General features: G+C 38.4%; 1 protein-coding gene across 1 annotated transcript; it reads right to left on the bottom strand.

The window, feature by feature from the left end:
- Nucleotides 1-160: 160 nt before the first annotated feature.
- On the bottom strand, nt 161-23683 carry LOC149298123 (V-set and immunoglobulin domain-containing protein 1-like). Its single transcript, XM_089487624.1, has 7 exons — nt 23522-23683; nt 9715-9858; nt 4117-4309; nt 3165-3320; nt 2250-2369; nt 1631-1760; nt 161-329 (listed from the first exon to the last, which is right to left on the bottom strand). Exons 1-7 carry the CDS (start codon nt 23681-23683, stop codon nt 161-163), a joined length of 1074 nt encoding a protein of 357 aa, XP_089343750.1.
- Between the last annotated feature and the right edge of the window lie 549 nt (nt 23684-24232).

Genomic DNA, 24232 nt, shown 5'->3' on the forward strand with positions numbered 1-24232 from the left:
AATCCAAACACAAGTTTAAAAAAAGTATAAAAATGTATTTTCTTGCATGCTAAACCTATTAATGTTGCATAAACCCCTGTGTATCCAGTCCTTTATACTTTAGAGATGGTTCTGGATCCTTAGGGAATATGTGCCATCTCTTTACGTGAGCTTGAGTACTTTACACTGCTGGATTTTCCATTTCTCCATTGGCAGAAGCTGCGTTTTCAGGCTGGTCATGGAATTCAACGGTCTCAGTAGGCTCTGATGCTACAAGGTTTTCTCTGGCAGGCTCATGGACTTCGTCTGATACAGCAGCATACGTGTTAGCTCCTGAAGGAGGCATTGTCCTGTCGGGAAATTATTTTGGATAATGATTTTTCTGTAAAATGCCCCAAAATGTCAAGATGGAGTCATTGGTTGAGGTTGATACCTTAAATCAGGGCAATGTACAAACAAGATCTAAGATTTCCAAACCCCAGAGACACGTCTGAGGCCCCACAGACCTGTCGTTGAACCAATAAAATGTGTAGAAACCTTATGATAAGAGCAATTCAGACAATCTAGACAAACTTCCTCATGTCACATCTAAGCCCCTAGTTTTAGGTTATAACCTCTTGTTCAAACATTTCTCCTCCTCTGAAATAAACGCTTGTACTTTGTGTATTAAGTTCAACAAAATACTTCATCTTCTCTTAGGGCAAATACAGCCGCAACCACGTTCCTTATCTGGCAGCACCTTATTATCAAACTGCACCTTTAATAATGGCAACATATAATTATTTTTGATGGAGAAGATTAGGTTCCAGCATGGCCTTTCAATATTATTTCATTATTTTTATTGATGTTATGGTTGCATTTTTCTTGGGTCTGCACAATTGACACTGCGCTCTCATTTTGACATGTGTACGCCTCTGTATTGTCCATCATACCCAACGCACCGGTCTACTGTCCATTCTAAAACAATCCCTTTGTATCTACTGCACCCACTGTGGAAAATAAAAATAGAATAAATGTCACCCACACAAAGTTTAGTTTTTTTCTGCTAGTATTATAGAGCATTTGTCAGCAAAAAATATTTTAATAATTAATTCAATCATTTTCTCCTGACAATTCTCCTTAATGTTTTTTCTGACCTTCAAGGAGGAAACCTGCAAATGTATTAATATATTTAGTATTCCGAAATCTGCTTTATTAATATATTTTCTCAACTAAATCGAGTTTATGGTATCCACACTCTCAAACACTTTGTGACACAGTTTAACAATTAGTGTCATATATTCCCACCTAATTTGTATAGATATTTTTTGGATTGAGGCATTAATCACAGTGCTGGCCTAAAATCCAGGATGTGTTCTAATATTATGAACTCTACCACCTCTTTGAAGATTTACATCATTAGAACCATGATCCATCTTGGATTCTGACATCACAACCCGAACCTCCCAAAAGTCTATTTTTTACCCCTGCATCAATTATACTTTTTGTTTAAAATGAGACTCTTAGATCTACTGAACATGTAAATAATAAATATGTGTATATGCATGCAATAATTATTAGTACAAAAAGTGAATGACATGCTAGAATGTTACCCATTGCTTAAACAATATGGTGTATACAAGGATGTGTCGATAACTATACCACATCTTACGTCATCTCACTGGTTGCTTGTTTCTGCTTTTTGTCCTTGTTCTTTGCAATTACAAACCAGATAACCGCAGCGATGATAGCTGCAACCACAACTGCTCCAATGACACCAGCTAAAATGATTCCAGCTTCACCTGAAATGGAGGTTTAGTCACACAGAGTAGGATACAAGACCATCAAAGAGCTGCATTTCCAAATTCATTCTAATGATGTGGGCTTTCATGTGGGCTTAATAGCACTGTATAGTGCAAACCTCAAACAAAACTAGCATTCTAGAAATTCTCTAGTGTCCAGAACAGACATTACAAATGTTTGGGCGCTGTGGCATTCCAGATATAACTTGTCATTTTATGAAGTTGTCTACAAGTACTGTAAAGAAGGGCTTAGTCTATGCCATGGTGCCTCCCACCCATCTTTGTTGTCATTCATAGGACCTTTACTGTGTGGCCACTAGCTTGATACATGGGCCATATGCTGCAAAAGTGCCTCGTGTTTCCGGCAGGCAACTGCATACCGGTAATTAATTGACAAACAGCCTTTTAGTGTCAGGTTTAAGTTGCATATTTTAATCCCCAGTGGCAGATACTCAAGACGTTGAATTTCTGAGTAAATAATTACTGTACCACCAGTATGTAGATCTAGTTCACATGATGTATTTCCTAAACTGTTGCTGGCTGTGCATCTGTAATATCCATCATCAAAATTGGACAAATTGCCTACGATGAGCATCCCTTTCTGCTGATCTGTGGACAACAAAACCAGGTAAAAGGAAATTCAATGGTAATTATTTGCAAAGCTATAGCAAGTGCTTGATTGGTGCAATGCCTAAAATTAGATGTATATGTATGACGAAAACAATCAGCATTTATACTAAACGTGCAAATGGGCCAAAAATTAACTTTGGTTTGGCAATTTTTTTTTTGCTTTTGGCTCATTTGTTTTCGGGCAACAAATTGAGTTCCCTACCCATTCAGTTCAGCCATAAATTCAGGCTGAATTTTTGATCCGGGAACAAAATTCGTTGCCCAGTTCCCACATTCACTCACACTCATTCTCGCTCTTAAAAATGTTTCCCCACCTTCTCTGCTGACCACTTCTGCGTCGTATTCTTTTTCATCTTCTATCTTTTTATATTCTCTCCAATAGAGGGAGAGGATGTCACTGCAAGAGCCGTCTTTTTGCCGTCACTTGAATTTGTGGCAAAATGAAACTACTTGTAGTGACATCCTCTCCCCGACGCTCTCCAATTTAACTTGTTCTTCAATTTTTTCATGTATGTAAAAGGGCTAGGTTTACCTAATTCATTGAGCTAACATTTTTGGCCTCACTCTAATTGACCTAACGTTTGCTTTTTAAAAAATCCAATCCCTTCTTTCTCTTTGTGAGAATAAATCCAATCCCTTCTTGTCTCTTTGTGTTTCAGTTTAAATTATCAGTTATTGAGCCTCTGGTGTAAACCCGGCCTTCAGTTGATGAGTTATTTTGCATGGTTTTTCCCCTTCACTCTTAAATATTACTGCCCGTTTAGCTGAACTTACTTGTATTTGTAGGCACCGGCTTCAGTACCCCATTGTCTACTAGGTTCCAAGTGTAGGTTGGCCGAGGCATCCCCTCCTCAGAAAAACAAAACAGTGAGAGGTAGTGTCCAGTCTCCACTGCCCCTCGCATAGAGCAATGTGGAGTAGAAGGGGCAACTATGAAAGAAAGTCAAGAATAAGTCATTATGGAGACTTTATGTAGCTGAAAGAATATGTGGAATAGTGGTATACTGATTAAATGAGGCCAAATCCAGGATAGGAAAATAAATTACATGTTATTAATGGACAAGCAGTTTCCATCCCCTTTTTGTTTAATATAATTATAGATGCATATTGGGTCCACTAGAAGTAGTAAAGAGCTCACTAGCATGGAGTTTGCAACAGGTGAAATTTAGTTTCTACATCAGAACATTCTTAGGTTTGTAAAAAAAAAAAAAACCTCCCAGGACTGAAGACCATTTTTTATTGCCTTGGAAAAATGGGTTTGTATTTATTTCATTTGATTTGTCTCTTTCTAGAAGAGCAAACCTATCACATGGTAGTACCAGGCAATCACTTCCATTATTACAATAAGATAGTGGAAGGCAGGATGCCGTGTTAAACAGAGAGCTTTCTTGGATGAATGATAACGGACACTGCAAACAACCTTCCTGTTCGGATTAATACCATTCTTCAGTGATAATGGCTGAAATGGCGCCTATTTACAAACTCCACCTTCTTGAAAATGTGCCTCAGTGAGTAAATATGGCTACATAAGAACTGTTTGATATAACTAAAAAAGCAGAATGACACTAGCCCTCCCCTGCCCCTACTACCTGTTTTACTGTATTTGTTGTAGCAACTAAGACATTTGTTATTACATCTCTGTTCAATTAGGAATACTCCAAAAAGCATGACTACATGAGACACCATTGCAGAAAGTACTCTATAAAAATAATAATAATGGAAGTACCCAAGACAGTCAGCTGCATGCTTCCCTGAACAACATTTTGCCCTTCAACTATCACTTCACAGTAATACATCCCAGTATCTTGTGGCTGCGTGTTGGAAATGGTAATTGTAGCATTTCCTGGACTAATGTATGCGGTGACTCTGTTCTTATAGTTCCCACTGGAAGAGGACTGTCCGTTATTGAAGTAGTACACCTGGAACACAACAAAACAAAAAATAAACTTGACGTTTTATAGTTACATTTAAATGTATGGATTGCTAATCTGTAAAGCTACTTAATCTTCAAGCACAATCCTATATGCAGAGAAAGGTTTAGATTTCAGGTTATTTATGAGATATATTACTATTTTATTTACACAGCATTTCAATTGATCTGAAACACAGTTCTAAAAACCGTAATTGAGTCAACCATTCAAAATAATTCTGCTTTTTGATAGGAAGGGAAAAATATTTCTTTCATTGTGTGCAAAACAGAGCTGGTGGTACATTTAATGAAGTCAAAGTTGTTAAGTGAAAACCAGAATGTAACCTCAGCATAATATTGAGATTAAGGCTCCAAGAACAACATTTCCCACTTTTCATGGTATCTTCATAGTATGACTAGAATGAAAGGAATTGTATATAATTTGAAAACATCCTGTACAGGGACTAATTTAATATTCAATAAAATATTTCATCTCAATGCTTGGATACTACACAGATACTAAAGTACTTTCTATTATTTCTTTGTCTATTATTTTCTAGGCAGAAGCTTACAGATGATAGAATCTCACCCGTTAGCTGATGTGATATCTGTACTGTGCCAGGTGACATTGTTTTTGTGTAGCTTTCTGATGTGGTATTTATTAAGTTCCTGTCTGTGCCAACGTTGATAGAACCCAGAACATATATTATAAATATTCATGAGAAAGCAAAAACTTCAGTTAAAATATCTGATGTTAAGGGCATTTTAAATACCGTAAACCAGTAGGGATGCCCATACAAATTATGGACAGCACAATAGTGCCTTAAAGTTTTTAAAAAACATTGTATTTAGGATTAATTATGGTGTAAGCAACGATGTTATCAATGACAGCGTATTGCTGATTAAGTCATTTGTGAAGTTTCCTAAAGACCTGATGTGGACTCAGATGGACTCAGATGGTCAAATAAGAAACTGCAAGTAAAGTAACGCACAACCTTGAGGAACTTATGTGAAATCAAATATATTTAATTGCCATTCCACCTCTGACTGCATCTATTATTATTATTACGGTATAATTTTTTTTTTTTAAATCAAATAATTTATGTAGTGCTTTACAATAAAAAGTACCGTATTTGCTCGATTATAAGACGACCCCCCAAATCTGAATATTAATTTAGGCAAAAAAAGAAAAAGCCTAAATATAAGACGACCCTATAGGAAAAAAGTTTTACCAGTAAATGTTAATTCATCTAAACTATTTTTTTTTAATAAAAGCTATGATTGAGAAAAATATTTTGGTTTTATTTCATTTGCTCTGAAAAAAACCTCGTCTTATAATCGAGCAAATACGGTAATAAAATAGTAACTAATGAGTCAAGTTATGTTGACTGGAGATAAAAAAAAAAATGTAGATGTAATTTAACCAAGTAATTCAATTGTAAATTGTAGAAAATTTTGGGTGGATACCACTTAAGATGGCTCTGCCAGGTGTACCATCAGACTCTGTCATTAATGTGAGATTTAATTAATCTTTATGCAATAGTAGGAAATATTAATACAAAGTTATACACTATGTGATTCCACGTAGGGCTTCACCTATGTGGTCCTAGTTACGGTCCTTCACAAAAGTAACAACAGTAGGTTAAAAGTAGCACTTTTCAAACATCACAATAAAATTGAGGACATCTAGAGATTTTAACTCAATGAGAGATCTTGCAATAGAGGCCACCACACCAGAACCCGTGCACCCAGCTGTAGACATGTTTCTTACCTGGTGTTTCCAGCTACACCTTCCCCGGGCATCTCTGCCAAACACCGTCTTGTTTTGACACTGTTTCACAGAACTTCCCTCCAAGCTGAAGCAAGAAGATTGCTGTTTTGGAGCAGAAAGCAGCTAAGAGCTTAAAGCAAAAAGCAATGTTTGTCTCAAACAGAAACCGAAAGGCCAGGCATGCAGATTAACGAATTGTGCTGGTGGAAGCCATTACCTGTTATTGTAAATTGAGTTTGGAATTGTAACACATATGAGATGGGATGTTTTCATATTTTTTATTTCTCCAGGAGTCTCCAGTCAAAACCCGGAGAGTTCCCAGGTATGGTGATTATTCCTTCCATAGGATTATTTTTGTCCATAAGATGTCGGAAGCACTAATTGTGAAGGCAGATGGCTTGCAAGGTTCAGCCCATAAGGAAATTTACATTTTGCCTCCCATTCTCTGTTATCCCACTTGACAGTGGAAATATGATGTCATGGTGTGACACAATCAGTGGTGCAGGCACATAAAAGAACAACTTGAAATCTGAACACAAATCTAAGCTCTCTACATTATGACTACAGGGGTGGATAATTTCTTTGCCGAGATATGCTGTGGCCATACTGCTTCAGGGCCTCATTGGCTATAAGCTATTTTTCTCAGTCTGCCATTAGAATGCCAGCTATGTGGCACCCAAATCTGGGAACACACTCGGAAATGTTTAAGGAGCCATTCAATCTTTCGAGCAGGAGTGCAAAGTCTATTGTGCTACACCTATTTTCAAAACACCAAAATTATGTACATAGGTACAGCATGACGTCTCTTAATCGACTTCTCTAAAAAGAGATTCAGATTTGGAAGCCATAATATTTTTTTTGCCTTCCTCTGGATCAACACAGTAGGGACACAATATGTATATAGGTTGAACTTGATGGACTTTGGTCTTTTTTCAACCTTATGAACTATGTTACTATGTTACTATGTAATATAGCCTCTATTTTAAAACAAATCTATTGAAAAAATACCTACAATGCAGTTTTGAAGAGCCGTTTTCAGGCTTTAATAGGATTTTATCTTTAAAACCAATGAGTAAATTTAGAAATTAACTTTGCCTACAATTATGTATTTAACCCTTAGTCTCTCAGAATCCTATTGGTCTGGATGTCTGTGTTACTGATAACCACACTTAAAGTGGGTCTGTCAAACCCAGAAGAATGAATCATTTTAGGAAGGGTGTGTGAACATGTAACCTGGACTTGCGATGATTAATAACTATTGAGGGCCAGGGCCAAAGCAAGGGTAAGGCGAGTGAGGCGAGTGTTATAGGTATTTGTATGTTTGTAAGCTGGTGTGTGTGTGTATATGTGTGTGTAAAGGCAGCGTTGTGTTAGGGCAGTGTATGTGTATATGTGTGTTAATGGGCAGGTGTGTGTTAAGGCAGTGTGAATGTGTAAATGTGTGTGTAAAGGCAGTGTATGTGTGCGTTTATGGGCAGTCGTGTGTAAGGGCAGTGTATGCGTATATGCGTGTTAATGGGTAGGTGTGTGTAAAGGCAGTGTGTAAGGGCAGTGTAAACGAAATAACCTCTGTAAAAAAAATAGCTGGGGGGCACAATTTTCCATTCTTGCCTCAGGCGCCAAAAGGAGGTAGCTACGGCTCTGTTGAGCACTTCTTTTCTTATTCACCAAATAGACCATTTACTATAGGAGAAAAATATCTGTTTGCTCCATCCTGCTACACACAAAAATGTGAGGTAGCTGAGGTTTCAAACCCGCTTAGACACGAGGACAAGTTTTAGGTTAACCACATTCTGTCCTTATTTTTTTTTACCTCAGAGTGTGGCCACCAAAAGCCTAACAAACTCATATTTGTGCAAAGCTAAAATAGTCCCTTACCAATATCTCTAATATCTCTAAACCTGATTAAAAAATGAAAACAGAAAAGGTCTTTGAAGATTCTGAATGTACATTTGATGGCAATTTTATGATCTACAGAAACTTAAATGCAAAATGTTCCAGGGTTACCATAAATCCGGAACACTCTGCTTCAGATAGGATAGCCCCACATAGTAGGGTGGTTCAGTAGATTCAATGAAGCTTTTTTACTAAATGTTATGTTTCATTGATACAACAGTGAGTTATGTCACAACCATATTTCTGCAAAGAAATATAACATGACTCCTAATACATGCCACCAATTTCGATGTTTTTATACTACCCCTTCTGAGAGAAGGATGTTGATCTTAGGAAAAGTATTACAAAGAGTATTATTATAGAAAAGGAAAATAATTAAAACATTTATTTTTTCTAATAATAAATAAAACACAAAAAAGGCTAGCATCACTTAAAATTCTTGCAATACCAGATATAGCCACATAGATATCTGTAGTATTGGGATCTAAAGAAATATTTATACCACTGACAGGTCCTTTGTGTGATCTTTCATTTCTAGGCAGTACACATATATATTATATAAATATATAACTAAATAATAAAAAGAAAGTCATAATGTGTGGGTCTTGTTAGGCTTTTGTTTTCAGACCCATTTTTTTTTTACCAAAGGTATATCTACATTTTAACTTATGAGCTCCCTTTGTCATTTATCTCTTTTTGCCCTTATTTTTTACAAAATCATCATCTGCTTTTTTTCCCCCACAGGTGGATGAACAAAACGAAATAGCTAAAACTAAAAAATATTACATAAAAAAAATGTTTTCAAAGATTCCTTAGACTGTGATTTGGTGTTAGCAAAGTATTCTAAATTACTCAATCTTACAGAGAAAAAAAATACAGAAAAGGTTTCTATTTATAAAAATGCAATAATAGCTAAAATACCTGAATCTGCAAATATTCCTGCGTGCAAAGCATCTAGATAAAATCATTAACACAGAGCTATGGCCCATGGAGAGTTACTTTTTCGAGTGAGTAGGATTTTGGGCAGTTAGCCTCCACCTGCGGACATGGCGCCTTATTTCTCATATTGGATAATGTGTAATAAATCTTAAGACCCAGCTCTAAAAGATAAATTATTTTTCCCAAAACAGCTATTTATAAACCAGGCCCATCAAACCTTAACTATATGTAACATTGTACAATTCCAATATGTAGACAAATTGCGTCCACCAAATTTTTTTAAAAAAAAGGATCAACACCAAAACTAGCTGACAAAATACACTTTTGTTCACAAAAGTCTCAGAAACCATCAACACCCTTCCTTATAAAATATAGACAGGGCTCCATACATTAAACTAAAGAAGTCCAGGTAACCTCACATGTGGCACTAAAGACGCACCTTCCCTTTATTCTCTATCACTTCCATGTTCCGAAGAAGACATATTCCTCAACAAAACATGAAAAGTATTTTACCTCCCAATCATTTGTGTTTACAGAAGTATAAAGATCTTGCCAAATTACCCTAAATTATAGGATCACCATATGGGATTGGTATGTCAGCATGAAAGTTGTTAGTAGACAACACACTCAGAAAAAACAGGTTTTAATGTAAAGTAAACCACAACCAGAGACGATGAACATTGCAGCAGAGCCACTGAGAGCAGGAAAGAAATAAACGACATGCACAAATTACGGTTTATCACATGCTTGAGATGCGTACTAATTGATCACGTACCGTAAATGGTTATAAGTACCATGAGTATACTCACAGAATTTGTTGTCTGTGTATGAGCCTGTAGTGTTGTCCATTGTATGAAGACCCCATTGGTGCTTGTCCCAGGAGGGCTGTATGTACAGTACAGAGTAACATTCTGTCCTGCTGTCACATTGACTGCAGGGTTTTGCATTGTCACCTGCACAGAACAGACAAAACCTAAAAACATACAAACAGTGTGTGAGATATATCTTTTTTTTCTTCTTCTAATGACATAGAAATTGTTGTAAAAACATTTAAGTGAATTGCAGGTGACAGTCTCTATAATTTCACAATGGACCCTGTTAGGTCACATTTAAAGATTACGTGTGTCTAAAAAATAATGCATATTGTACACAAAGAACTTCTGACACTTGTGCATTGCTTACATGCAAAACTAGACCTGGCTATTAAAAATATTCTTTATTTTCATAAATACTCTAAATTCAATATTTCCAGCCGGATGGTTTTGGACCCTAATGGTGTTTTTAACTTTGAAGACCTTCAGATCCCTTTACAAACAATCATTAGGCAGCTCCCACCTGTTTCATGGCATCAGCGTTAACCTAAAAGTAGACTGTATCTTTGAACGACAGGCCTCTAAATCATATCTTATGCATTATTATATTTTAGAGCCATGAATAAATGGCTGGTGGGTTTCCATATGCCTTACCCGTCAGGCTCCATGTAAGGATTAAAACCTTTACAATCGACTCCAACATGTTGTTAAGAGATCCAGAGAGGAAAAGACTCAGGTGCTTTCTCGGTTTAGCTTTAGTCTTTACTGACTTCCACTTAGTCGTTGTCCTTATCGTTGAACATCAGCAAGTCAACAAAGGCTTTCACATAGAAAGGCTTTATCAAACACACTCCCCACTCTCCCAATATGGCACTGTGGCTTTTGTGTGTATTTTCAGTTGATCTAGATTTTAGGGTGTGTGCACCTGATATATTCGTAAGCCTCGTTAACCTCATTGTAACACTTTTTTGTAACCTTCTACCCAGTATTTTGGATTGATTATATTGTATTTTTCCTGCACATAAGTTATTATTTCTAAAATACTAAAAAAAATGTAAAAGTAAAAATATTAAAATATGACATGGAGATGGGATACAATTCCCTTATTCATTTTAGTGCCATGTGAACTCAAGAAGAAACAGCACATTTAGGGGAGACCAACATAGAAAATGGGCCAACATACAAAAAAGGTGTAATATTATGCATGCTTTAGGGATCTCAAAGGTCATGGACTGTATCCATTCATTCTACAACTTTTTGTATTTCCTAACTCTTGACATCAAATATTATAGCAAGTGCCTCTTGGAGAGCAAACATTTAGGTCCACCTATGTGTAAATGTAGTATATTGATTATTTTGAAACGGCAATGTGTAGTAAGCTTCCAAATGTACGTTCAGCCTCATGGTATTCCAACATTTAATGTGAAATCTACATATTTCATGCATTGACAGAATGGTGGCAGGCTATTTCCAGTGTGCATAGTTAGACCAGAACTGCCTCTAATTTCTTTTATCTGCATCATTTCTGTACTCTTATCATCTCAAACCTTAATATTTCATTTCTATATGAAATTTGATTAGATGAAAACGTATGGTGTCGGAGGTGTACTTAAGCCTATGCTACTAGACCCAGGTCAAGGGAGGCAGCCTTAGCCCACAGGTGCCTCATGGGAGGCTGATGAGATATTAACTTCTCTGGTACTGTATATTACAAAGGACATCTGTAATTACATGTGACATACAATGGATTAGAATATGGGACAGCATTTTTTTAAGTGATTAAAATGACCCTTTATTAAGAACTTAAAATGATGTAAGATCCAGTGTGTTAGGTCATTTACCAAGATCGGGCATAAAATGAGTTGTTATTTAATTAAAGATGGTTCTAATATATTAAATGCTAAATGTTATAAAACACAAACCTTCATCATGATGACCACAACATTTTTTTAAAAACCTGCTTACATTTTCTATATACTTGCATATACATTTTTTTCACATAACAATGAATTTTTTAGTGGAAGAGACTGATGTTTCCAGAATGAGTCAATGTATAATAGTACGATGTATTAGATATTATTCAAAGGTGTTTGTAAATGGTCTGTACCAGGAACCGTGTGACTCAGCAAACAGTTTCAGAAAGGTTTCAAATCTGAAACTACTATAAAAGAAAGGGTGTGAAAAAAGAGATAAGATGTCTGACAAGTCCCTACAAGTGTTGATATACTATTATGGATTTTTTTTGCAAAACAATTAGTCACTACATGTAGTAGAAAAATAGAACAAATAACTAAATATGTTTTCAGTTTTTATTTTCCGTCTTAATATTCCACTGGTGATTTTTTTTGTTCTAAGGTTCGGATGTAAAACATGCTGAAGATAACATACTACACTCATCTAAGATCTAGTCTACTTTCCTAATTTCGCAATGCTCAGAATGGTAAGAATGCCTTGCAACAATGTATTAGAAAGAACAATCATGTTTATTGAATATACCGTGGACCCATTCTTTCTAAATATCACTAAATGTCACAATCTAAACTTGTAGTCAAAGAAAACATCACAAAGAACGATATTGACTCATGTTTGATGGAGCGCTGCAGCCTCAAACCTGCATCACCAAAGGATGGTTCTACAAGAATGAATACTAATCAAAGTGGGTAGCAGAAGACTTGTTAAGTAAGTTGGATAGTAACTGTTTCTACTAAGTTCATTGAAATCATAGGAGATTCTTCTTCAGGATGCAAAAATGTAGGTACTTGAAACATAAACGTGTCACAATCCAGTATGGTCCAGTGAGAGTAATGTCCCAAAATGCCAACTGCCCCAACCTGTGTGATTTCTGGGAATGCTGAGAACTGTTCATGCACGGTGACAAATCCACGCTTTACACATGGGCAAAACATGAGTAAATAACCATACACATCATTTATTAGAGACCTGTCTCTCATACTGCAAAAGCTCTTTCACGTCTTGTGAAGACAAAAATCAGACCTTCAGGGTTGTGTGTGACATTTCATTTTGTGCCCTTGGTATACTCATACTAAATTGTGAGTTTGAGATAAACAAACATCTATGGAGGTGAATAGTTTCTTTTGAATCGTTAAAATGAGGTTATTAGGTAAATTATGTGTGGCTACCTTTTCCATAACCAGACCAATCACCAAATCACAATACTATGTTGTAGTTTCTTGCAGTTGAATTCTCCCTGCCCTGCTGATATGCGAGATTTGCACACTACCAAATTCCACGTTCAGCCAAAGTAAACTTGGCAATATCATTTTACAGTTAGATATAGGTGAGTAAAATATTAATCCTGAAGAAAGCTGTTTTCAGTGAAGGTCTATGAATCAGAGACGATCCCAAGCAAGCTACAAAAGCTTTTTTTGTATAAATAATTTATGTATGTTTTATGAAAATTGTAATATCATAGCTGGCACTAATTATATTTACAAAGCTGTTTTTAGAGTCTTAAATCAGAATAGTATGTAATAAACAGAGGTGCAAGGTCATAGAGCAACACAAGCTACAAGGATACAACCTAATGGACATGAGTAAGGAAACAAATGGAGGAGTAGTTTAGGTCTACTTGGCTCAAGCTTACACTCTTCCACTTGACCCTGACATAGTTAGGCATTGAACGCAGGTCTCACTTCCATGCCAGTAAGCATAAAAGGGAGCTTCAAGGGCTGGTCGCCTGCTGGTTCCCTTGGGTTCCCGCTCTCGTAACTTTCTTGTTGGGTATGCCAGGTGTGTACGTAGCAAGGATAGGAGAAAACCACATTCTTATTGCAGAGGATTGGACGCCACAGATAGTTTTGCTGCCGCTTCAGATTAGATGATTGGCTGATATGGGTGGTACATACTTGGCTCGGGTCTCCTATGGGCAACACATACTCGGCTTAGTGTTCTGTGTGTTTGTTACCTTCAGTTTGCTGACCTGTTGCTAACCCTGCCCTATTCCACTGATTCTGCTTCTCCTCTTTAGGATTGCTACCCCAGTTTATCCTACTTGAACTCCATCTGGTTCTGACTCTAATATATGAATCCTGATTATGTACATCTGCCATTAGATCTCCCTGTTAACACTGACTTGGGCTTTTTCAGGTTTAAGAGTGGATATTCCTTTAAATTATTTTTATCACATTTACTGTTTTGTAAAACATATTACACTATATATTTGTATTTATTTTTAATGCTCTCTCAGAGTTTATCCAAAGACTAAGTATACAGATATATGTTCACATACACATACACTTGTGACGCTACTGTTTGTTTAAGTGTATTTGAGATTTGGACACATAGCACCTGCTTGCATTTTGTTTTTTCTTTTCATTATTTGAATTCTGTGCGGAATTGTCTTGCAGCTATCCTGCATCTCCCGTTTTCTTCACTTTTTGGTGCGCATCAGTATCCCACTGTTACAAATAAGGCATACTGTCAGCACCAGTCCCATGAGACCTTTCAAGATAAAACATATTTCTTCCATTATGTCTCAGCATATGTTAAACATAATAAACAAAAACAAAAAAGTCTTGCACCATTTAGTAAATTTAGCAGATATGTGTTGTTGTAGATGTAGATTGCTCACAAAGTCCATGTAACACAAAAAATTCACTCCTTAAACCTCACCAGGAAACAGGGTTTAAATAGAAAATAATTGGAATAGAGATGTGTGTTGCTGTGTCCTGTGTGCACCTTAGCACTGCCTAAGAAACAAAACTATCAAGAGACAAAGGTATGAGCTAACATGAGCCTGACTGTACAATTCAGAACCTGACACTCTCTGCTTGATTCATTTCCTGTGTTTCACACAAACCCTGCTCCCTTTGTTTTAATAAAAGATAAGACTCTCTTTCAGGCGCCTCACTAGAAACCCCAGGGCCCGGTGTGAAAATTGTCACAGGGCCACCTTTGCCCCCAAACAGCTTGTGAGAGCCACCTTTGCCCCCAAGCAGCTTATCAGTACCCCCAAACAGCCTGCCAGTGCCAGCTTTGCTCCAATTTATTAGTGCCCCCAAACAGCTTGTCTGTGCCATGATTGCCCCCCTTCCAACATACACTATCGCATACATATGTAAACACACTCATTCATATTCACTAATACACACATACCCACTCATGCCAACACACAAACCATCTCACACCACTTATGCATACATGCTCACATACCCATATACTGTCTTCCTAGACCCTGTCTATTTTATACATTGCCATGCCTAGCTGCAGCCACTAGTGGCCACCCCTCCATCTCAGGAGCACCGTTTCATTATTTGGGACAGCTGAGATGCGTTATCACACATAACACCGCACTTATTCACAGCTGTCACACCTCACTCCAATCATACACAACACCTCACTACTGCACACGTGTCACATATAACACCTCACTCTCATCACGTCTATCACACATTTTGCTTTACCAACCTATCAATCACACATCACTCTCTCCCACCTTCCTCCTAAGATCCTTACCTTACCTGGAGACCTTCATTGCAGCTGCTCCCACAGTATGCAAGCAGAAACAATATAACCGTGGGATCATGTTACATGAGCTGCAATACGTGTGCCCTTCAGTGTGTGTTTGTACAATTTTGGACTGGCTCAGGGAACAAATGTCCCCTGTCTCTCAGGCCATTACGCCTCTCTCAGGAGTCGCTGTCCTGTAAATACTGACATGATGGTAGAATGTCTGGTGTTGTAGCTTCCAGATAGGGAACGTAGCCAGGAATCCCCAGGGTAAGAGGAAGGTGAAGAAGCCAGAGTCGGTAGGGGTATGGGAGCCAGGGGAAGTAGGAGGAATTAGGAACAGGGAACTGGTAGTACAGGACTCGGTCCTGAAACAAGGAAAAGTGCGGAGGAATGACATGCTAAGTTGCACGGGTAAGCACAAAAGACAACTGAGCACCTAACTGAAGATGCCAGGATCTTTCTAACTAGAAGACATAAGCCAATAAAATGTATTTTGTTCTAACGTAGTTTCAGTAACTGATAGCTATAAGAAGAAAAAAAACGTGTTTCTTAATGAATACATTTTAATATCCCACCAAATATTTAGTTTGACTTAAATTAATAACATTTTATATAGAAACCAAACTGAAAGGATGGCCAAATTGGCTTAATTAACTGAAATGTTCATAGAGGGCAGTTTCTTAATCATCCACATGGAGAAACAACCCAAATTGGCAAAGAATAATACTGGAATCTTGCCGTTTTGAAGTTAAAAACAAAAAGAAGAAAAAGATTGGAGCATCTGTCAAAAAATGTGGAAACAAACCTGCTCTAATAAATTTCCCTTGTATGATAGCTTCCCAATCTTCCAGCAGTAATAAAGTCCAACAATGTATTTTTTTGCATATTGTTTTTATTGATTTAAAACTATTTTTGTATATGTAAGAAGTAAGAGGAGTGGATATAGTTGGTGATGTGTAAAAGTAAAATACGAAGCAATAGATAGCACAATAGTCTATTTAAATCAAATATATACATTTTCTTTGGGTTTTTGTTTTATAACTATACAATGGTATATAGTCTACAGAGATGAAAATAAAATATGAAACAGTTCATGGCACATTGGTCTATTTAAAACAAATATATACATTTTCTTTGGTCTTTGATATATACATTATGTCATTTTATCTTCATAGTATCAATACTGTTCTTCAGGTTTGAAGAATTTTTTGCATTCATACAATAATACTGTTTATTCATTTGAAACAAACTTTGGCATAAAAAAGGAACTGTCTTTTGTTTAGTTCCACATTAATGCATTCAAAATATGTTAAACAATTTTATTCAACAATGTAAAATAACAAGAAAAAAGGGAAAGATAAAAAAATAACTAAAATTATAATTAAATAAAGAGATGCCACTCAAAATCCTTAATCCTTGATGGGTTGATATTTTTTACTTGTGGATCCTGAATGTTTCTTTTCCCCCCAGTTCTTTAACATGATCACCTTCCTTCCAATCTTTCTGAACTTCACAAAATGTTTAGATAATCTGTGTTTTGTATAGTCTATTTTTATATCCCTAATGTGTTTCCATATTGGGATTTTTTTTCCCTATGTGCTCCTTTCTACATATTGGGATCTGCATTGGCATTCGAGAAAATAGATTACTTTTTTATTAGTGCAGGTTAGGAAAGTCTTAATGGGATAGGTTTTCTTTGTTTTGAAATACTCCAACTTATTTGTAAAATCCTTTGCATTCAGACAAAACATCAATGAAATTTCAGAGCGGTGGACAGGGGTCTGAATGGACCCCCATCTGCACTGTTTACTGAGCCAGCGCTGGAATTGTAGTAAGTATATGTCGTGCATGAAAAATGCCTTCTGGTTTCATCAACATTTAATTTATTCTCATTACACAGGGTTATCTATAACACAAAGTAAAAGCGGTAGCTGCCCCAGGCAAAGGATGGAGTTATGTACCTACAGAAGCTCTCCCTAGGGCTGCATGTTGAAAACAACTCTGAATACAGCATTCGAAGCAAAGAATGACAGTGGACTACATCAGACTTTTGCTGATGAAACCACAGGGCCCTGGTGTGAAAATTGCCCTGGTGTCTCCCCAATTTCACCAAGCAACAAAATGCCACTTTTGCCCCAAACAGCTTGTGAGTGCTTTCGCCCCAAGCAGCTTAACGGTGCTATCTGAACCCCCAAACAGCCGGCCTGTGCCATCTTTGCCCCTAGTTTGACAGCTCATCAGTGCCATCCTAACCCACAAACAGCTTATATCTGCCATCACTGCCCTCAAACAACTTGTCTATGCCTTATTTGCCCCCCTCATCCTCCAACATACACTCTGGCACACATACGTAAACACACTTACACAAATCAGACATGCTAACACACCCTTACTCATACTCACTAACACACCTACACATTCACTCTAACACACACAGTCTAACTCGGAATAGATTACAGGATTAAATTCACTAGGACAGGTAAAAGGATCTTAACATATATAGCCTGGAAGAAAGACGTGACAGAGGGATATGAAATAAATATTTAAAAGAGAGAGAGAGAGAGTTTGAATACAGGGAACAGTTACCTGAATGCATGGAAAAAATAGAGTCCCCATTGAAACAAGCAATAAATCAAGCAGGGGCTATTCAGTGTATGTTGAAAGACTCTGTATTTGTGTTTTGGCTTACGGTTTTTCACAATATTATGCCACATGTGGATGTGTTATACAACCAGCTTCAGAAAACACTAACTGTTTGCAGCACACATTCGAAAACATGTGAACACTTTCCACCAGACAATGGGAAAAGAAAGGAAAAGAATGGACACAGTGACCATGAATATATCAGAAACAGAGGAACCATCATCAAAGAAAAGGAAGAGAGAAAATAGTCACATAAATCAAACTATGGCAGCTATAGAGATTTGTGATGTTATCACGAATCCATTGAAAGATTTTCTTTTATAACTCACTACTCTGCTGTTTCTCTCTTCCAAGCTGAAAAATTCCAGGATAAATGAGAAAAAAATCAGCTTGTTGAGCAAACAACAGCTGTTTATTCCACCTGAAAACTGAACTAGGAGTAATTTACAGAAGATCAGATTTCAGAAATATGAATGGTGCCATTAGCCTTCTACAATTCGTTATAGAAAATAACTTGCACACTACGTTCTCTGAGACCTACAAACTATTGCTGATTATACTATTCCAGTGACAACTGCTGAGGCGGAGAGATGTTTCTCAACTTTAAAACGAGTTAAGACATTTTTAAGGAGCACCATGAGTGAGGACAGGCTGACTGCTCTAGCCATGCTCTCAATTGAAAAGAAAATAGTCAATGACATACCTAAATTCAAAGAAAATTTTATTGACCTTTTTGCCTTAAAAAAAGACAGGCGGGTTGACTTAGTTTACAAAAATTACACTTGAGTAATCAACATTCACTCTGAATGTTCACCTTTGAAGTAAATTGTAATCACTAGTGTGTCATGTTCCACCCTTTGCAGCCTGGAATACTCAAGCTTCTGTGCTGCTCTTTTCCTTCAGCAACCACTAGTGACCGCCCTTCGCACTGGGAAGCACCCAGACCTGATTACCATGTTCAGCTGAACCCTGTTATCTGGATCAGGCCTGCCTATTTAAACCTGCCCAGCCCTTCAGTCAGGGCCTTTGCATTGAAGTTGGTGGACCGTTTTGCTCTGGCCCTGTGTACCTGATTCCTGACTTGCTATTTGGCTTCCTGAGTACCTGATCCTTACTTGTTCCTGCTTTGAGCCCTGCCAAGTGGGCTTACCTGCCTTGCGACCCACCCAGAGTGCTACCTGCCTTGCGCCCCACCCAGAGGGCTACCTGCCGTGCACCCCACCAGAGGGCTACCTGCCGCGCGTCCCACCCAGAGGGCTACCTGCCGTGTGCCCCATCCAGAGGGCTTCCTGCAGTGCGCCCCGCCAGCGGGCTTCCAGCCTAGACACTTAACACCTGTATTTGTTGTTAATATCATCATCTGCAATACAGATCATATCACTGTATTCTGCCTGTAGTTTGTTTCTTGCGTTTGTCTGCAACAACCCCCAAGTCATCATGCATCGTGGGTTACAGACTGAAGCCCTGCACATGGGCTACTACCTGACCTGATTACCCGAGTACTGCATAAATAAACATGTATTAGGCACACAAGGTGCCATACTCCACAAATTAGCACAGATATTCGGATCTAATTATCCAATAAAACTCCTTTCCAAATATGCAGAACAAATGAAGATAAAAGAAAGGGACAAAGCCATTACTGTTGCATTAGCACGATGGGAGAAAGAACTAAATATCTCAATTAATACAAACGACTGGCTAAATGAGTTTAGGAAGCTATTACCCAGGGTACACGATTTATCCCTTCTTGAGACCCAATTTAAGTTTTTAAACAAATGGTACATGGTACCAACTCGAGTAGCAGGCATGTACCGAGCCAGTTCTAATGTATATTAGCGGTGTGATCAGTCAATAGGAACTTACCTACATATATGGTGGTCCTGCTCCAAAGTCACTAGGTTTTGGGAAGAGATCCTCGTCTACCTGAAAAGATTAGATAATATCTTAATCCCTTACTCTCCATCTTCTCTATTACTTCACCTAGGCTGGCCCCCTATGACCCAGGTACAGATAAATCTAACCATTCATACATGTGTAGCCACTAAAAGAATTATAGCCAAAGAATGGAAACAAGATAAATATTTCAATCTGACTCAGCTAGAGAATCAACTGAAATTTCAAGTTTCAATGGAGAAGGAGGTATTGCGGCTTCTACATACATCTTTCAAAAAAATTCACACCTGGGACCTAAGTCTTCAAAAAATAAACAAATGAAACATAGGCAACAGAAACGTTTATACATAGACTTGCCTCCCTTATTTGACTTACTACTCAATAAACCTTTTGTTTTTTGCCCTAGCTCCATCTCTGAAGTCCACATTCTTGTATTAACTGTTATCTTTATTTCCCTTTTTATTTATGTCTTTTCGATACAGTTCGTCGTATAATAACTGGAATTATATGTTAGTGGTTTTCATGAACCGAACTATCGAATGTTAGTCTATATGTCGTATGTACTTATTTGTCCCTTTCTTACGAAAAAGACAATAAAGATTTTTTAAAAAAAATTGGTGCAGGAGGCGCTGGTAGATGTTTCGCTCCAAAACGAGGTGAGATAAGGGCTCTATAGCTATAGAAAGAAACAGCCATCAAAGTCAGGGGGGAAAAAAAGGTAAAAGCACTTTTAAGAACTTCATTTTAGTTAACTGAGGGGTTTTTTGGAACAATGTTGTGTCTGCCAACTATTTCATTCAATTTGATCAATCAAGTTCCCATCAGAATTTTGAAAAAACACGTTTGTCCAAAGGTGGCTCTATCACCAGCCTTTGAAACATTTGTCTTTTGCCTTTAAATATCAGTTTTGCCTTCTTTGCTTTATACAGGGTTAGTCGTCTCTGGGGATATGGATCTAGGGTCAGGCAGCTAATTGGGAGTAAAACATAAAGTATTGGATCATATCGAAAATAAAACATGCCTTCTTTGAAATCTGTACTATATGTTTGGGGATGATTTGGCATCAGGGAGAGAACCCATGCAGAGCACATTCACATCATTCAAGATTTAAGCCACTTTCATAATAGAGAACACAGGGGGCAGCTTGGCATACTGTTGAAAAACAATAACTGGTATTATATAAAAGGAAAAATTCGACCTATTATATAGGGAGCTTGCTTAAACAGGGATAAGTAGTGTAATCCTGGAGAATTTAAAGTTTCTTTTAACTTGTTGCCTTCTGCCCCCTTTAATCTACATGTCTACTTTTGTATATTCATGTGTTTTTTGTAACATTCCTGTCACGTACAAGTAGTTTGGAGACACCGTGGTCAGGTAGGACTCCAGGACAGAGCAGTTCAGACAAGCCAATGTCAGGATTCCGGAGAACAGGATAGCCCGTATACGTAGCTGAGGTCAGGATTCAGGATAACAACGTAGTCAGGCAAGCCGAGGTCAAACACAGGAATCAAGCAGGTAAACGCTATCTGGGTGCTAGCACAAGGCATAGACGACCATCAGAAGGCAAGGTGAAACTGGTCTGAGGGGTTTAAATGGAGAACCGCAGAGGAAGTCTGAATCTCCCATCAGCCCCTCATGACATCACTTCCGGTGTCTGTGAATCGCGGCCATCTTGTGGATGGCGTAATCTCCCTTCATAAATTCCCGCAGTATGCAAGTTCGCGCAGCAGCAGGACGCCGTGTACCAGGAGGTCTGCCTCTCCTGTGTGGCACTTCAGAGGAAGGTAGTGGAAGTGGCCTTGCGGTGGAGGGAGGTCTCCCTCGTGGAGGCTGCTGCGGAGGTGGACGTGCGGTGGAGGGGGGTCTCCCTCTCCCTCGTGGAGGCTGCTGCGGAGATGGCCGTGCGCGGGAGGGGGGTCTCCCTCTCCTGCGTGGAGGCTGCTGCGGCAACATGGGAGCCGAGGGCAGGTGAGTAACAATTCCTTTTTGCAGGTAAATCACCCTCATTATTCTAATAGATATTCCCACAACCTTTACATTCCAGGATTTAATGTTCCCTCTTCTAAATATATCACCCTAACCACCTTGTCTCTTACCTGACTGAAGAAGGCTGAGTGGGGTTTTCCTTCTGGTATTTGTGGTGCCACTTGTTAGAACATGTTCTCGCGAAATATGGAAAATCAGGCCAGATGTCTTTATTTAATTCAGTAAGATCACAGAGGTAACTGCCCTCACTCAACTTTTTTCATCTCTGAATGGAGACGGCCGGGAACGCGCTCGGATGATGCACAGGGGCTCAGTTATTGTGCCGTATCGTTTTATTAGCTGTATGCTGTTTGCACTGCCTACTGAATTCCGTGTACCAGACCCTGGCAATTATATTGGACCCTGCTGACCTCCATGTACCTGACCCCAGCTATCCTTACTGACCCTGACATTCGCTGCGCTCCTGACTCTAGCTATCTTGTGTTGTCATCGCTACATTGTGCCTCTTTGGGTGTGTGAGACCGAAAAACGTCTGGCGCCGCCTGACACGGACGCCTGTAGGGGCCTTCTCTGGCATCAATTATTGGTTGATGGACCTTGCAATGCTACATAGACAAGGTAGGCTAGAGGCAGTGGCTTGTATAGGGGAAGGGACCAGTCAGATTAGCTAAGAGATATTAATGAAGATGAAGACGAACACAAATTTGCTTCTTCGTCTCCGCATATGCTTATCCACCGCCATATTAGTTTATTCGATATTGGGTTTGAACAATGAAAACACAACATTTGTATTCATTTTCATATTCTCCCGAATATGAAAGCACAAGTCTAATGAAATACATGTATGTATATAATCATTTGGGTACGGTGGCCTAAAGAACCATTAGCTCTGATAAATCCAGGAGTGGGTTTACCAGTGTCCATTTTTTGCTCATTCCCTCCCATACCTTGGATAGATAGTGTTCTGCTACTAGAGGGAGCTGGTTACGTAAATAAGCATAAAGTAATAAAAACTTAGCATGCACATTTATTTTTTAAATAAAACCTATCCATAAATGGTTCACTTGGGACAGTATGGACAGAAAACCAATCCTTGCGTAGAGAAATGTGACATCAAACTATGGCAACTCCTCATGACTGGCAGATCATGAGAATTAATCATACACAGGACATTATATCCGTACAGCTGAAGCATATGTACAATGCACTCTGCAACATTTGGGTGATACAGTAAATGTAGCAAATAACCAGTGTATTGGTGCATTTGTGTCACTTGAATGCCCAAAGCGCAGTACATACCACTATCACAGTCCAAAGCAATACATGTAGGGCAAATAGGATAAAATAAGGCAGAGCTCTGCATTCTGAGACCCCCCCCCCTTATGTTTTAGCAGGTAATACCTTTATCAAAAGAGTGGATCTTACTCCATTGATGGGGAGGGTGTAATTACTGAAACACAGGACTCCGCCTCATTACTGAATATTTGCCAAAATATCCTCTTTATTTACTATTCTTTCCTGGCTAACCATGGCAGCATTACAATGGGTAGCTCCTCCCCTTCAGACATAAGGACAGAATCCAGTTGGTTTGATATAGTATAAGGTCACATGATCCCCCTTGCTCAATAGTCTTTTTTTCTGTCATTCAGTAAAGGAAGCTTACTATCATATCCCTTTAGCCCCAGAACATCAAAGGTTTCTAAGATCCGTGATTTCAGGATCTCATTTTCAATTCCGATGCCTATCATTTGAGTTGAGCACAGCCCTGAGAACATTCACCAAGATATTGGTTATTCTCATTGCATACATCAGAAGGCTCTGGGTCCCCATATTCCATTATCTGGACGATGTCCTGCTGATCATCAACACAGCAATGAAGCACAGGGTCTTGAGAAAGTTTGGTTGGTTTAAAAGCAAGCATTGAGGAACCAGGTTTCCACTCTTTTGAAAATCTGAATGCTCTCTTCATCCTCGACCTATTACAACATGTGGAAGGCAGTTGCAGACACAGTGATTAGAAAGCTGGGCTCCATTGACTTGCATGGTTGAATGCAGTGGCTGCATTCAACCAGCAAGTGGAGCCAGATTCTCAGGAGGGTCTGTAGCTAATCTCCCTGGTCCCTTCCCACTGCCTCTAGCCTACCTTCTCTACACAGCACTGCAGGGGTTAATGGGAACGGGAATCCGTAGGATCGCACCAGGAGTTAAAAGTCCGTATGAGCGACTTCTTATAGAGCCTATATGCTCTAAAATCCTTATTTTAAAGTGTCTTTAGTTTTGCTACATAATGTTTTTTGCATATACATGTTGTTACATATTTTACTCCCACAGTGGAGCAATTTATAAAACTTTTTATACAATATTCTTGTAAAGTACAAAAAAGAACAAAAAAAATGCTCAGCACATTGTGCTGCAGGATTATAGTTATCGAGGTAATTTTATGGAACTTTTGTGCAGTTTCAAACTCTTCAGTAAGCAAGTGGCAAATAGAGGGTCAAGAGGCATATCTGGGAGGCAG

The sequence above is a fragment of the Sceloporus occidentalis genome, unplaced genomic scaffold (assembly GCF_023333645.1).
Source record: "Sceloporus occidentalis isolate IW3139 unplaced genomic scaffold, rSceOcc1.0.p SCAF_34, whole genome shotgun sequence".
NCBI lineage: Eukaryota > Metazoa > Chordata > Lepidosauria > Squamata > Phrynosomatidae > Sceloporus > Sceloporus occidentalis.

Excerpts from the sequence above, each read along its gene's own strand:
- LOC149298123 (XM_089487624.1), bottom strand. The coding sequence starts at position 23,683 with ATGAAGAGAGCATTCAGATTTTCAAAAGAGTGGAAACCTGGTTCCTCA. Across the intron at positions 3,321-4,116 it reads CATGCAGCTGACTGTCTTGG|TTGCCCCTTCTACTCCACAT; the intron begins GTACTTCCATTA and ends TTTCTTTCATAG. Across the intron at positions 1,761-2,249 it reads ACTAGATCTACATACTGGTG|GTGAAGCTGGAATCATTTTA; the intron begins GTACAGTAATTA and ends CCTCCATTTCAG.